This window comes from Monodon monoceros, unplaced genomic scaffold (genome assembly GCF_005190385.1).
Source record: "Monodon monoceros isolate NGI ecotype Baffin Bay Population unplaced genomic scaffold, NGI_Narwhal_1 Super_Scaffold_19, whole genome shotgun sequence".
NCBI lineage: Eukaryota > Metazoa > Chordata > Mammalia > Artiodactyla > Monodontidae > Monodon > Monodon monoceros.
The window spans coordinates 69,894,269-69,908,738 of record NW_021703775.1 but is presented as its reverse complement, the minus strand read 5'-3'; the positions used below and the strand labels follow the sequence as shown (position 1 = coordinate 69,908,738).

The 14,470-nt window shown below is 46.2% G+C and overlaps 1 protein-coding gene across 2 annotated transcripts; it reads left to right on the top strand.

Moving 5' to 3' along the window:
- The first annotated feature begins 478 nt into the window (after positions 1-478).
- FKBP1B (FKBP prolyl isomerase 1B) lies at positions 479-10,986 on the top strand. 2 transcript variants are annotated; one of them, XM_029232686.1, is made up of 4 exons: positions 479-652; positions 4,204-4,251; positions 9,205-9,317; positions 10,333-10,986. In XM_029232686.1, exons 1-4 carry the CDS (start codon positions 616-618, stop codon positions 10,375-10,377), a joined length of 243 nt encoding a protein of 80 aa, XP_029088519.1. In that variant the 5' UTR covers positions 479-615; the 3' UTR covers positions 10,378-10,986. The 2 variants fall into 2 exon arrangements, with proteins under 2 accessions (XP_029088519.1, XP_029088520.1); XM_029232687.1 differs by lacking the exon at positions 4,204-4,251 and having other exon boundaries at positions 616-652; positions 10,378-10,975.
- Positions 10,987-14,470: the final 3,484 nt, after the last annotated feature.

Sequence of the window (14,470 nt, the reverse complement as noted above, 5' to 3'; positions counted from 1 at the left end):
GGAGAACAGTGGTTAAGGGGGGTTGGGGTAGAGTCAGTAATTACTGGCTTCTCCTCCACCCCCCGCCCCCGCCCCTCAGCTTGCCCCTGCAGATTCGGACAGCCTAGCTGGGGTGGGTACCTCTCTGGTGCTTCCATGACGCTCTGAACGCTATGGCAGTGAACGCAGTTAATGAAAGTGTTGGTTTAGTTGCCGGCCTTCTCCCCCAAGTCTGTGAGACCGAGTTGACCGGCCCTCCTCACCCCAGCTTAACACAGAGTAGGTGCAAGATAAATATGTGTTGAACGGATGGATGGATGAATGGATGGATAGATGGGTGGGTGGATGCGCACGAGTGTCTGCATGCCTCCCGCAACAGCCTGGTCAAGCTCCCGAGCAGCCGCGTCAGGGTCCCTTCCCCCGAGCCCCGCCCCGGTCGACCCCACCTTTCCGCGCCGCTCCGCCCCGCCGCCCCCTTCCCGGTGGCCCCTCCCCGCGCAGGTCCCGACTCCAGCCGCACCTCCTCCGACTCTGCAGTGGCGGCGGGGTGGCGAGCCGGAGCGCCAGCGGGCCAGGGCCGGAGCCGGGGTCGGGGAAACAGCGGGGACCCTCGGAGGCGGGGCCAGTGGGACCGCGATGGGCGTGGAGATCGAGACCATCTCCCCGGGAGACGGTACCGGGTGGCGGAGCCGGGGGAGGAGGAGGGGTCTCGGGGCGGAGCCCGGCGGGCGGGGGTCCGATTCCAAGGTGGCGCGGAGGGTGCTGAACAGGGAGAGCTGGCCTAGGATGGGGGAGGCGGGAGAAGACCCTAGATGGGACTGTTGGATGTCTAGCACACATCCTTCGCCATCCCCTTACGCGCCTGCTCACCTAGAGGAACGAAGGCGGCGGCTGGGAGGCTGGGGTCTGCGGCCCGCCACCGCCCCGGGGGCCTCGGGCTGCCGCTGCCCGCGACTGGAACCGCTCGATTATCCGCTACTCCTGATTTCCTAGGGCCGTTTTTTAGCTCCACTTTCCCTGCCCTGCTGGTTGAGCTCTGGAAACACGGGAAAGGACATGCTTTGGGGTCTCTTCTGCTCGGGGCAGCCCCCTTCTAACGCGCCCGCCTCCCGGCCTCTGGTTGGGCGGCCCCCTGCGATCTGGGCGTTGAGACGCTGTAGGGACCGACCCAGTCTGGGAATGATGGAGCGCTTCTTCCACTGCTTCTGCATCTTGCTTTATCCTCCCTGTCCCACTCAGTCTCTCCGGCCATCCTGTCCACTCCCATGGCTTTCATTATGGGCTGCAAACCGATGGTCTCCAAACTTAAGCCTCCAGCCCAGGCCTCCAATCTGAGTTCCAGGTGGTCCATTTATCCAGCTGCTGCTCAGCCTCTATCTGCACATCCCACGGATCCCTCAAAGTCAGCAAGTCCAAAACAGGACTCATGCTCCTGGTCTCCCCCACTCCCTAGCACTCCTCCGTGTTCCCTTGTTTCCTGCCTCAGGATTGGCACCAGTCACTTTCCCAAGCCAGACATTACAGGCATCACCCTTCTGTAATTGAGTTTGGATGTGCCAGGAGTAGCTATTTCTTTATTTCTTAAACCAACCTTAATTCAGACTGGAGCCCTCATTTCTGCAGGATTTGACAGGCAAACTGCATGTCAGACATTATTGACACTCCCCCACCCCCGGGAAATTGGAGGGACTCTTGGTTCTTGGCCACCCTCCTTATTGAAAAGCAGTGGTCCCTAGAAGTCCCAGCCACAACCTTGGATCACCCATGGGCTGCAGGCTTCTTTTTCCATGCTGGGAACCATGGTGCTGTGCCCCAGGAAGCATCTCCCTGAGGCCTTTTTATCCCCCGGGGCACTGCCATAGAGTTCTGCCAGTGGCCTCCAGGCCTCTTCTCCTTTCCCTGGTTCAAAGAAGCCTTTAGAGTTTTCTCTCCTTATCCTCCCTCCCTGGCTAGACAAGGGGCATTTTCTCTTGAAGGGGGATCAGATTTTTAGGGAAAGCCTGGAGGAACTTTGGCCTTCTGCTTTTAGCTCAATCTAAACCCCTGAGTCAAGAAAGCACAAAAGGGCCAGCTACCATGCTATAACCCAGAGGGGGCAATGTACCAATTAATATTTCAATGACTACGCTGCAGTGCTGGGGATGCCTGCCTTGGTGGAGCCCACACCAAATCCTGCCAAGTTCTTCTGCTGAATATCTCTAAGGCTCCATCTCCTCAGCCCCTGCCCTAGTTCAGGCCAACATCATCTCTCACCTGGATTTATGCACAGTCTCTAAACTGGTCTCCCCACCTCCATTCTCACCTCCTGGCCTTCCATCTGGCCTCCCACCCCACCCACCATTTTCCCCACCACAGCCTGAGCACTCTTTAAAATGCATATTTGACCATGCCCCTCCCTGGGCATAAAACGTTTTAATTAATCTTACTTTTTCTCCAGGCAGACAGTGATAGAGCCTCCTGTTACCTTCCATGCTAGAGCCTCATCTCTTACTACCAGTACCTACCCCCACCACCAACTTTTCCTCCGGCTTTATCGAGCTGTCTGCCAGTTGTTAAATATACCAGTCATTCTGCAAATATTTATTGAGCATATACTGTTGCTAGACCCTAGGATTACACAGCAGGGAACCAGACGGGCTCCCACTACTGCTCAATTTGAAGCCTTTGAACATGTGGTTCACTCTTCCCAAATTATCTCCCTTACTTCCTTGGTAAACTACTCATCTTTTAAGACCCAGTTTAACCATTATCTCCTCTCTGATACTTTCCCTGCTGCTCAGTGAGTCAGGTGCTCCCTCCCAAGGGCCCCCATCTAAATGTTGGCTCAGCTGTTAGCCCTCACAAGGCTTTAAATCCCACTCAAATTTATACCTCCAGTGCAGACTCTCCATCTGTCTACTTGTAGTACAAATTCACATGTCTAAGAGGCATCTTAAGATTGCCACCTGCACAAATCTGTTCCTCATCAGCCTTCCCCATCTCAGGAATCAGCTCCTCCATCCTAAATCATCTCCTCCAAACCTAAAACCCAAGCATCGTGGTTGTTTTCTCCTTCTCTCTCATCCTGGACCCCATCTCCATGCCATTAGCATGCCCTGTCAGCTCCAATTCCAAAGTATATTTCCAATCTATTTTACTCTCTTCTCTGCTGCCAACCACTTTAATTCAAGCCATCATTGATTTTCTGTCTGGATTATTGCAACAGGCGCCTAACTGTCCATCCTACACACAGCAGCCAGAATGATCTTATAAAATCTTAATTCAGATTATGTCATTCTCTTGCTTAAAACCTCCAGTGCCTTCCTGCTGCACTTAGAATTAAATCCGGCTCTGCAAGGCCCTGTGTGATCTGGCTCTTTCCCACTTGTCTCCACCTCCTTCCCTTCTTTGCAGTCGTCTAGGCTCCTTACTGTTTCGTAAATGCACTGATCCTTTTCTGCCTCACAGTTTGTGCACTTGCTGCTCCCTCTTCCTGCAGTGCTTTTCCCAGCGTATTGCTCATCCTTCAAGTCTCAGCTGAAATGTCATCTTCTCTGAAAGGCTGTCCTGGACCACCTATTCTAAAATGGCCTGTCCCACTGTATCTCTCTGTAATTTATCATTGTGTTTATTTAGAGAACTTATCACAATCTATATTGTCTTGTCTATCTGAGTATTGTTTGTCTCCCTCCATTAGAATGTAAACTCCAAAAGAGTAGGAATCTTGTCTGTATAATTCACTGGTGTATCCCGAGATCAGGCCCAGGCCTTGCACACAGCAGGTATTCAGTAAATAGTTGTGAATGATTGTGTTTATTCATCCTTGTGTACAGTCATCACCCTGCATTATAATCTATTATTTATGTGTCTGTTTCCCTAACCTCATTGTGAGTTCATAGATTGCTCTGTGTCTCTGGAATCTAGTCCAGGCCTGGCAGAGAGTAGGCTGTCAGAAAGGTTCGTGGAATGGACAAAGGAAAGTAAAAAGAGCAATCAAAGAAAGGAAAAGGACCAGGAGAGAGTGGAGTTGTGGAACCCAAGGAAATAAAGTTCAAATCAAGGCCAGAGAAGTAAAGTGACTAATCTGGTTCGTACAAAGCACAGAGCCAGAACTGGAACCATGGGCATCTCCATGGTATGGAGGGGAATGTGGGCCAGAGCTCTTGGTCACAATCACACCTGAAATGTCCCAGGCGGCTTTCTCCAATGTGCTGTTCATTCATCTATTCTCATGTCTCCTTGCAGGAAGGACATTCCCCAAGAAGGGCCAGACGTGTGTGGTGCACTACACAGGTAGGCTTCACTCCCTGAGCCCTCATCCAGACCTGCCCCTCCCCAGGCAGGTCTCTCCTCTGATACTCCTCTCCAGAGGTATCAGCTCCCCCAGACCAGGCCCAGAGCCCAAGGCAGCCAAGTCTCCCTCTGACCAGCTATCCCCAACTCCTCCCAGCCAGCCTTGAGGGAATGAGAAAGGGGGCTTGCAAGGTTAACCCCTGCTCTCTTTTTTTTTTTTTTTTTTGCGGTACGCGGGCCTCTCACTGTTGTGGCCTCTCCCGTTGCGGAGCACAGGCTCCGGACGCGCAGGCTCAGCGGCCATGGCTCATGGGCCCAGCCGCTCTGCGGCACGTGGGATCTTCCCGGACCGGGGCACGAACCCGTGTCCCCTGCATCGGCAGGCAGACTCTCAACCACTGCACCACCAGGGAAGCCCACCCCTGCCCTCTTATACCACCTCCATTCCCCTTCTGTCTGTTGCAGGCAGGGTGGAGTCCTGGCCCTCCTGCTGCTGTCTGATACTTGGAAATTCCTCTTACAGCTCTGAGAGCCCTGACCCTCCCTGCAGACTCCCTTTTCATCCTACAGTGTTATTAGAGCAGAGGAGGTCAGCTTCCTGAGAATTCCCTTTCTTTTTTCAGAAACAGACTATTCAATTCAGCCTACTGTTATTGATCACCTACTGCGTGTGAGATGCTGTGCTGAGCAGTAGGGGCACAAAAATGAAACAAGAGGATCCCTACCTTCATTGGGCTGGGGGGTGGGGGTGGGGGAGGACAGGAAGTCAACTGGAGGCTCTGACGCAGTGTGAGGCACGGGTGGCAGTGGCTGTGTCAGGGTGATGTGCGGCCAGAGCAGGCCCCGCCTCTGCTGAGCCCTCTTGGATGATCTGCACTGGAAGGCCAGGTGGGCTGAGATCCTGAGGACCACTGGCGGGAAGGTTACAAGCAGATGTTTGTTCTGGGGGTTGAGTGCTCTGCCTTGTGACCTGCTTCCCAACGTGGCAAACTTGGTGACAGCCACTTAGCAGACAGCAAGGCCAGTTTAATTCCTAGGACATAGTCAGATGGGGCCATTTTTAGCAGTTCTCTGGGCCAGTGTGAAGTGCCAGGTTGATTCTAGGCAGACAGTGTGGGTATTTCTCAACAGCTGTGTTGTCGGTCGCTGACGTCAGTGGGCTGGAGCTGTGTTTTATCTCCTGGTGATGTGGCCTAATTACCATGAGTCTTCTGGGGCCTCTGACCTGTGTAATTGATTTATCTGTTCTACATGTTGCAGACAGACCAGTCCTTGTCAAGTTACTCAAACCACAACATCCTTTTGCAAAGACCTTTCACAATACATACAGACAGGAGGCAATGTGCATTAAATACTAACATCAGCCATGAGTGGCTCTGGTCTGGGGGGGGATTGTCTCATCAAACCCAGCAGGAGACTGTATGGGACTTTTTGGTAAACTTTTTTATTATATATAAATACAGTAGAGAATATAACTCTAAGATGTACAGCTCGATGAAATTTTTCTAAAGTGATCACACTTATGTAACCACCCCCCAGATCAACAGACATTTCCAGCACCCCCAGGACTCTCCCTCTTGCCTCTTCACAGTCATTACACCTCCCTAAAGGTAAACAGCATTCTAACTTTTTGTCCCTGTGGATTGATTTCACCTGTTTTTGAACTTCATATAAATGGAATTGTAGAGTATGTACTCTTTTGTGTTTAGCTTATTTCACTCATTATGTCACTTTTTTCACTTTTTATGTCTGTGAGATTTATCCAGAGTAGTTTGCTCTTTTTTATTCCTGTACAGGTCATTGTATGAATATATTGCAATTTATCGTTTCTACAGTAGATGAACATTTAGATTGTTGTTCGTTTTTAGCTATTATGAATTGTGATGTTTTTTGGTGCACGTGTCGACATTCTGTTTGGCTATATATATGCAGAAGCAGGATTGCCGGGGTACAGGGTTATACCTATGGTCAGATGTAGCAGATCCTGCCAAACAGCTTTCCAAAGTAGTTGTGCCAGTTTCCACTGATACCAGCAATGTCTGAGCATTCCAGTTCTACATCCTCATCAACACTTGGTGTTGTCAGGTTTTTGTTTTGGTTTTGGCCTGTCCTGGTGGTTTTGACTTGCACAGCCCTGATGATTAATGAAGCTGAGTACCTTTTCACGTCTTCCTGACCATTTGGATATTCTTGTTAGTTCGCCCAAATTTTGTCCACTTAAAAAATAAATTTGGTGGTCTCTCTTTTTCTTATTGATTTGTAGGAGTCCATCTGTATCCTGGATATGAGTCCCTTGTTGGTTACACCTATTCCAGACATCTCCCATGCTATGGCTTGCCTTGTTACTCCTTTATTAGCATCTTTTGAACAGAATTCTTAATTTTAATGAAGTCCTACATATCATCAGTCTTTCCTTTATAGTTAGTACAGTTCAGAAATCTTTGTCTATCCCTAGGTCATGAAGATGTTCTTCTATTTATTATTTTATAGAAGCTTTATTATTTTATCTTTCATATTTAGGTCTGTGATTCATCTGGAATTGATTTTTTTTCTTTTTTTTTTTTTGCGGTACGTGGGCCTCTCACCGCTGCGGCCTCTCCCATTGCGGAGCACAGGCTCTGGACGCACAGGCCCAGCGGCCATGGCCCACGGACCCAGCCGCTCCGTGGCATGCGGGATCCTCCCGGACCGGGGCACGAACCCGTGTCCCCTGCATCGGCAGGCGGACTCCCAACCACTGTGCCACCAGGGAAGCCCCTGGAATTGATTTTTATGTGTGGGTGAAATAGGGGTTCACTTTGATGTTTCATTTTCCCCCATATGCATATACAGTCAATCCAGCAACATTAAAAAAAAAAAATCATCCTTTATCCATTGCATTCAGTGGCACCTTTGTCAAATCAGGTCACCATGTATCTGTGGGTCTGCTTCTGGACTGCATGGTTTTGGATGAACCTGCAGCAGTAGATAACAGTATATGGTCTGAAGTGGATTAAGTCATATGAAACCTGAAGAAATTGGGGAGTGAGCAAATCAGTCTTTAAATGGAGTGTGTGAATGTGTGTGTGCACCTATCCATATGTGTATTGTACAAGTATGTGTCTGTGTGAATGTATTATATCTGTGTATCTAAATATTTTCCTAGCATCTGGCCATCGGGGTTTTCTTCTGAGGGTCTATGCATATATGCATGTGAGCATGCATGCACATCTCTGAATATCTTAGCAACGTGTGTGTATGCATGAGTTTGTATTTGATCTCCTATATTTGATACAGAAGGATCCATCTGTTTGCATCTCTGTGTAGCGATAGGGTTTTCTTCTTTGCCTGATTTAGTACCCAGGGCAAGAGCACAATTTATTCTGCCTAGAAAATAGGTAAATAAGAATGTCTCTTGTATACATTTATGTTGTAGAAATTAGGAAGTGGAATCACAGATGCTCAGATACTGAGCAGGCCCAGACCTTTCATGTTAAACATGGCAAATCTGAGGCCATGAGAGAGGAAGTAATTTGCCTCACTTCACACAATGAGTTAGTGTCCGAGTGAAGTCAGAATCCAGTCTCTGAACTTACAGGCTAGGCCTTTCTCTGGTCCCAAACTGCCTTCTGTTGTGGTCCAGGGGCCACAAGAAGTCATGGAATAGCATCATTTACAGAATGTCTGACCTTTGAACTAGAGACACCAGTAAGAACAGAAAATAGAAAAGCAGCTCTTGGGTCTTAGGCAGCTGGACTGAGACAACACATGTACATCAGGGATGACAAGGTATTTGCAGCTGGAGGCTGAGGGGTGCTCCAAACTGCTAAGACAACACTCGGGGTGTTCTGGGTTCACATATCTCTTTTGTATGAGGTCTGGAGGCCACCACTGACTGGGTCACTTTTTAAAAAAAAATTTTATTTACTTATTTAGTTTTGGTTGTGTCGGGTCTTAGTTGCGGCATGCGGGATCTTTCATTGCGGCGCACAGGCTTCTCTCTAGTTGTGGTGCGCACAGGCTCTAGAGCACGCAGGCTCAGTAGTTGCAGCTCATGGGCTCTCTAGTTGTGGCGCGCAGGCTCCAGAGCGCACGGGCTCTGTAGTTGCGGCATGCGGGCTCTCTTGTTGTGGTGCATGGGCTTAGTTGCCCCGCAGCATGTGGGATCTTAGTTCCCCAGCCAGGGATCGAACCCGTGTCCCCTGCATTGGAAGGTGGATTCTTGACCATTGGACCACCAGGGAGGTCCCTGTCTGGGTCACTTTACAGTTACAGTTCACTGTAGTAAAGGATGATATGACCTTTGGGTTTTGCATGTTGGGGGAACCTTGGGCAGACCAGGTGCGGACTCAACCTGAGGATGAAATGCCTGGGAAAACAGACCTTCAGGTTGAGGCAGCTCCATGATAAAAGTTGCAATGTGCAGAAGTACTTGAGAAAGGTATAACCTGAATAGGGCAGGGAAGGGAAGGAAGGGGAGGGCAGAGAGAAGGTTATCAGGCAAACAGTAGCTAGATCTTAAAGTGCCTGGATACAATGTAGGCATTTGGATTCTGCCTCTGGGGAGTTACTGAAGTATTTTAAGCAAGGGAGTAATAGGATCAGGTATGTGTTTAAAAAAAAAAATCATTCTGGGTACAGTATGGAGAATGGAATGGAGGAGTAAGAACAGAGCAAAAAGGCCAGTTAGAGTTGGTTCCTGTACACAGGTGAGATATGATGGTGGCTTGATGAGGACACAGGGTGGTGGTAATAGAAATGGAGAAAATAGCTGGACTCCAAAGATATGCAGGACTTGGTGATAGGCTGTATGTGGAAGTATCCAGGTTTCTTGCTTGGCCAACAGGATGGATGGGGAGGACTGAAAGACAGAAGGTTTGTACAGAATAGGAATTCCATTTTAGACATGTTGAACCTGAACTGGGAGTTAGCTCATGACCACAGTTATTTTCCACCCTATCCTTGCTTTCACAGGAATGCTCCAAAATGGGAAGAAATTCGATTCATCCAGAGACAGAAACAAACCTTTCAAGTTCAGAATTGGCAAACAGGAAGTCATCAAGGGTTTTGAAGAGGGCGCAGCCCAGGTAGGATGAGGATCCTTGTTAAGGGGGATTTGAGGAGCTGGGGGTCTGGGCTCAGCACTCTGCCCTCCACCCTCACCCTATCACAGACCACTACTGCTTTGACTCCACTGTCAGGGCATGGTGATGCCACCTAGTTTCAGTTGTGGCTTTGTGTCCCCACCCTTAGTTGCCAGCATGACTCCTTTCTGTCACTGGGGGCTCTCATCCCAAGCACATCTCCCCAGCTAGTTCTGAGCAAGCCTGTGAGCTACCAGCTGTTTGGGACTGAGGCAGCAGAAGAATTGGGGTGGGGGAGGCCAAGGTGATTTTTTTTAAAACTTAAAAAAAAAAACCCCAATTTCAGACTTGCAAAAACATTGCAGGTAGAGTTCCCATATACTCTTTACCCAGCTTCCCCAAATGTTAATGTTTTACATAACCATAGTACAGTGATGAAAACCAGGACATTAACATTGATACAATACTATTAACCAATCTATTCAAATTTTTGAGTTGGTTATTCAAAATTTAAAAATCGATTATTCAAATTTCACCAGTTATCCCACTAATGCCAGACAAGTTCTTGAGGACTGCTGTGATGAGCCCTGGTTCAAACTCTTCTTCTTTGCTCTGTGAAGTCATGTGATGCTCCTTGCTGTGGCCTCTAATCTCTAAATCTCTCTAATGAACTGTTTCTATCACCTACTTGAGCATGTACATGTACATGTGCTCTTTATACACCTCTTTAGGCTTCTTTGGAAGAAGAAGGAAAAATTATGAACAAATAGAAGTGTTGGGCCATTCACTAATTGAATAACCAGCAGTGTTTGTTGGATGAATGAATTTGAGACCACTTTGTAGAAGTTATTTTCCCACAGTCAAGTCTCTGTTAGTCTGAGGCACAATCTGCATTTGTTACAACTCTTAGCATCACTTCAATGTGCCACGTATAAAACTTATCTCAGATCTTCAGAGTTACCATGAGGATGGTTTGGGAAAATGCCATAGTTATCTTACCTTTTTCTTTTAAATCAAGCTGGGTCCTCTTTCTCCTCTCCCCATCTGCCCCCATCCCTGCTAGATGAGCTTGGGGCAGAGGGCGAAGCTGACCTGCACCCCTGATGTGGCGTATGGAGCCACGGGCCACCCCGGTGTCATCCCTCCCAATGCCACCCTCATCTTTGACGTGGAGCTGCTCAACTTAGAGTGAAGGCAGGAAGGAACTGAAGGTGGCTGGAGATGGCTGCTGCTCACCCTCCTAGCCTGCTCTGCCACTGGGACGGCTCCTCCTGCTTGGGGCTCTTGATCAGTGCGCTAACCTCACTGCCCCAAGGCATTATCCATTCTCTCTGCCCAAGTTGCTCTGTATGTGTTCCGTCATTGTTCACACGCATCTTTGCTTGAGGAAACTTCAGTTGCAGATTGAAATGTTTCAGGTTGTGCATTTTGCGTGATGCATGTAGTAGCCATTCCTGATCACAGAACAGATTTCTTGTTCGCACAATCTACACTGCCTTACCTTTACTTAAGCCAGACACACAAGGTGCTCAGACATGAAATGTACATGGTGTACACAGAGGGACTTGAGCCAGTTGCCTTTGCTGTCACTTTCTCTCTCAGAAATTCTGCTGACTTAAACGATGTCCTTTTTGGAAATGATATGAAAAATAAAGGCTCTGTGCTTGACAAATTCCTGTCCATCCTTATTGAAGGTAGAAAGTGCTTTAAGGACCACATAAGTCAGTTGCCCTTGGGAAAAGAGTGGAAAGGAGAAGGAGCTAGGAGAGTGATAATAAATACAGAACAGTTTTCCCCCACTATCTGAAAGTAGAAAGTAGAGCATTCCTATGAAGCCTTTTGTAAGCTGAAATGGTATAAAGCGAAGAAGCAATTACCTGAGGGCACATCTTGCTTACGGATGCATGAAGTAAATCGAGATAAAAGCACAGATGCTCACAGACACAGTTCAATGCTATGACAGCTTGATGCCGAGATGCCTAGTTCTTGGGGAAGGAGCTTGGTGGTGTCACTTTCACTCCTCAGGGTTCATACTGCCTCTATAATGGCTCTGAACGCTATTTTTGCTTTTCTCCTTTTTTCATAAAAGCAAAAATCCTTTCTGGATTTCTTTCGTGCAGCAAAAACAGGTACTCCTGTAGGTCTTTCCTAAAAGTGAATTAGCGTGAAGCAAACTTTCGAAAAGCAGCGGATACTTGTAGCTCCGACGTACCTATTGTACTTGCTGGGCCTTGTTCTATTTTTAATTTTTTCTAATTTTAAAATAAAATTACCACCAATCCTCTAAGCAGCCCCACAAGGTAGGTTATGACCTGCCACTCACCTCACAGGCTCAGAATTCCCCTCTGAGTAACTAAAGGAATACATTGTGCTCAAAACCCACAGTTTAGCAATCAAATGTGGGATTTGAAACTTTAGGTGATCAATCATGAAATCTACATTTGGACTTAGAAGGATGAGCTCCCTTCTTGGAAAAGTGCATTTTGTGCACGTAAAGAAATGAGGGTGTGTTAGGCCTCAGAGCCACACACTAACTCACATTAGGAAGTTACTTTTGAAAATAAATGTGTGCTTATTTTCATGTAGATTTGCTCTAACTTTACAGTGGGGAATTACTTCTGAGAAGAATGTATGATTTTGAACTTGTTTCCACATATGCTGCTTATTTTAATCTACATTTATTATAACTTACAGGACTTTCCAGTTAGGTTTTACAACCAGCCTGCTTATTGATATGCGTTAGTGTACGTCAGGGGAGCCTGTGGCAATGTAGCTAAGAGATTTTTCTTTTAGTTGGCATGGGTGAGAAAAGCTTTTGTCCATAGTCAGAGTTATTCTGTCAGCGATGTCTTGGAATTGTTTCAAGACTGAGGGAGGGGCAGGTAACAGGTAGTTAGTTTCCTTCATAGACTCATTGATAACACGTCACATGACGACACATGTGATATGGGGACACAACATCTTGATTATTTTATGTATCCCTTTTGTCTCCAAGAAGTCCTGGCTGTATTCCCCTGCTGAGGACTGAGGAGTTAATGAAGATGCAGTGCTTTAAGATGCAGAAAATGAAATGAGAAAGGGGCTGCTTTGCTTCTAATCACCAGTCCCTGTGCTCACCTCTGCAGTGGGACCAGACCAGTCAAAAGGTGCTGCACTCATTCCTTTCTGGGGGGTTTCCTTCAGAATGTCTTGGTTCCTAGCTTTCCTCAATGATACAAATGTCTATAATTTCTCAGAACTCAGCCTGTATAAAAGACAGTCACGTTTTCTGCTGTGACACCAATAGGATAACTAAAAATAGCACCAAGGACCATTTCAGGTGCCCATTATGGAGTCACATAAAAGATCTCAGTCTAGAGTATTTATAGCCAATGTGGTAACAGGAGGCTCTAAGAAGAGGTGGGGGGGAAAAGCAAATACCTACTGGCTAGCACCTGGAGAGGATATGATGCTAGGCTTCACAGGCCCTGCTTTACTGACACTCTTAAAACTGCGCCTTCAATGTCTGGTGCAGAGGACCGATTGTAGCTATGTCCTCAGCATTTTACTACACACAGACATGGCATAGAGCAGAGGCTCAGTATTTGTCCACTGAATTAAAGTTCTTGTAACATAACTGGAACAGGCTAAAAAATTTCCAAACAATTAGAGGGCATTTTTTTAAACTCTTAACTTCAGGTCATGAAATTCAACTAACAGATATATTAATCAAAATGACAGACCTGCCGTAACTGTCAGTAGAAGGAATTTCCCCTTTTATTAATTTAAAACAACTTATACTAGGGGCAAGTCAGTCTGCCATTTAGACAAGTCACACTGTAAGTCTAATTTGTCGTCCCCTTACAAAAGTCTTTTAGAAAATTCTTTTTCTATTTGTAAATACCTAAAAGCACACTGTGAATTACAAAAATTAGTAAGAAACTCATAAAAACATTCACAAGAAAATTACAGCTGTGGCTCCTTTGTCATCTTCCTGCCCTTATAGAAATGACTTTTTCTACTCTTTAACAGTGCTTTCAAAAAGCACTCAGACATAATTAATAAATAAGACAATTATTTCTTCATTTTCAATAGTAGGCTTTGAGAAGACAGTACAAAAAGTATATATAAAATAGCCCATTTTCTTACAGTAATGTTAGATTTGAAAGCTAAATGCATTTAAAAGTAGAATAGGCTTTTGTCCATTTAAATGATTCAGTGCTTGTACCCTTCAAATTGATTTTGGGTTACAGTTATATACAAAACAATTAGTCCATGTTTTTCCATTTGGCCCATGCCTAAACTGTAAAAAGAAAATTATAGCTATCTCCTCCAAGCTGCTGAGCTATGATGAATGTGGTAATAACCATACTATTTCCACGCCATGGGAGTCTGTGATTATAAGAATAAACATTAAGTATTTTATTTATGGCAAAGATAAACTGTGAGCTAAGGTCCAAAATATACACAGACACTTACTAACTAAAGGGAAAAGTACATAAATACATCTTAGACGTGTAACAACAAATAGCACTACCCAAGCAGCTTGCTCTCACATTTCTAACCATGTGCTGTCATCTGAATGACCATTTCTAGAATAAACCTGTAAGGACAAGGGTACCCATACTGACAAAGGTACGTTGTTAACTGTAAAGCAAGTATTCAAGTGTACTCATGAGGCTAGTAACTAGCTGATGTAAAAAAGCAGCTTTTGGACTTCCCCGGCAGTCCACTGGTTAAGACTTGGTGCTTCCAATGCAAGGGGCTCGGGATCGATCTCTGGTTGGGGAACTAAGATCCCAAATGAGGTGCGGCCAAAAAAGTATTTTAAAAAAAAAAGTAAAAAGCAGCTTTTTATGTAAGCATTTTATTCATTCACTCAACATGATAAGCTTTGGATCTGCGAAGTGGAGATAACTACACCTTCACTAAGTTGTTATGGAGATTTCATTATTAATAGACATTCAATAAATAACAATACTCTTAACAAGTTCCTTTGATGGCTAAGCACTGTACTGGTCACTGGAGGCATTAAGAATATCAAAAGGTCCCCATCCTCAAGAAACTCAGTCTCTAGGACCACCTACCACTGAACAATTCTTGATATGGTTCAAATGCTGTTTTATTATTTTTTTTCTGGTATAATACAGGAGAAATTTTAAGATAAAACACTGACA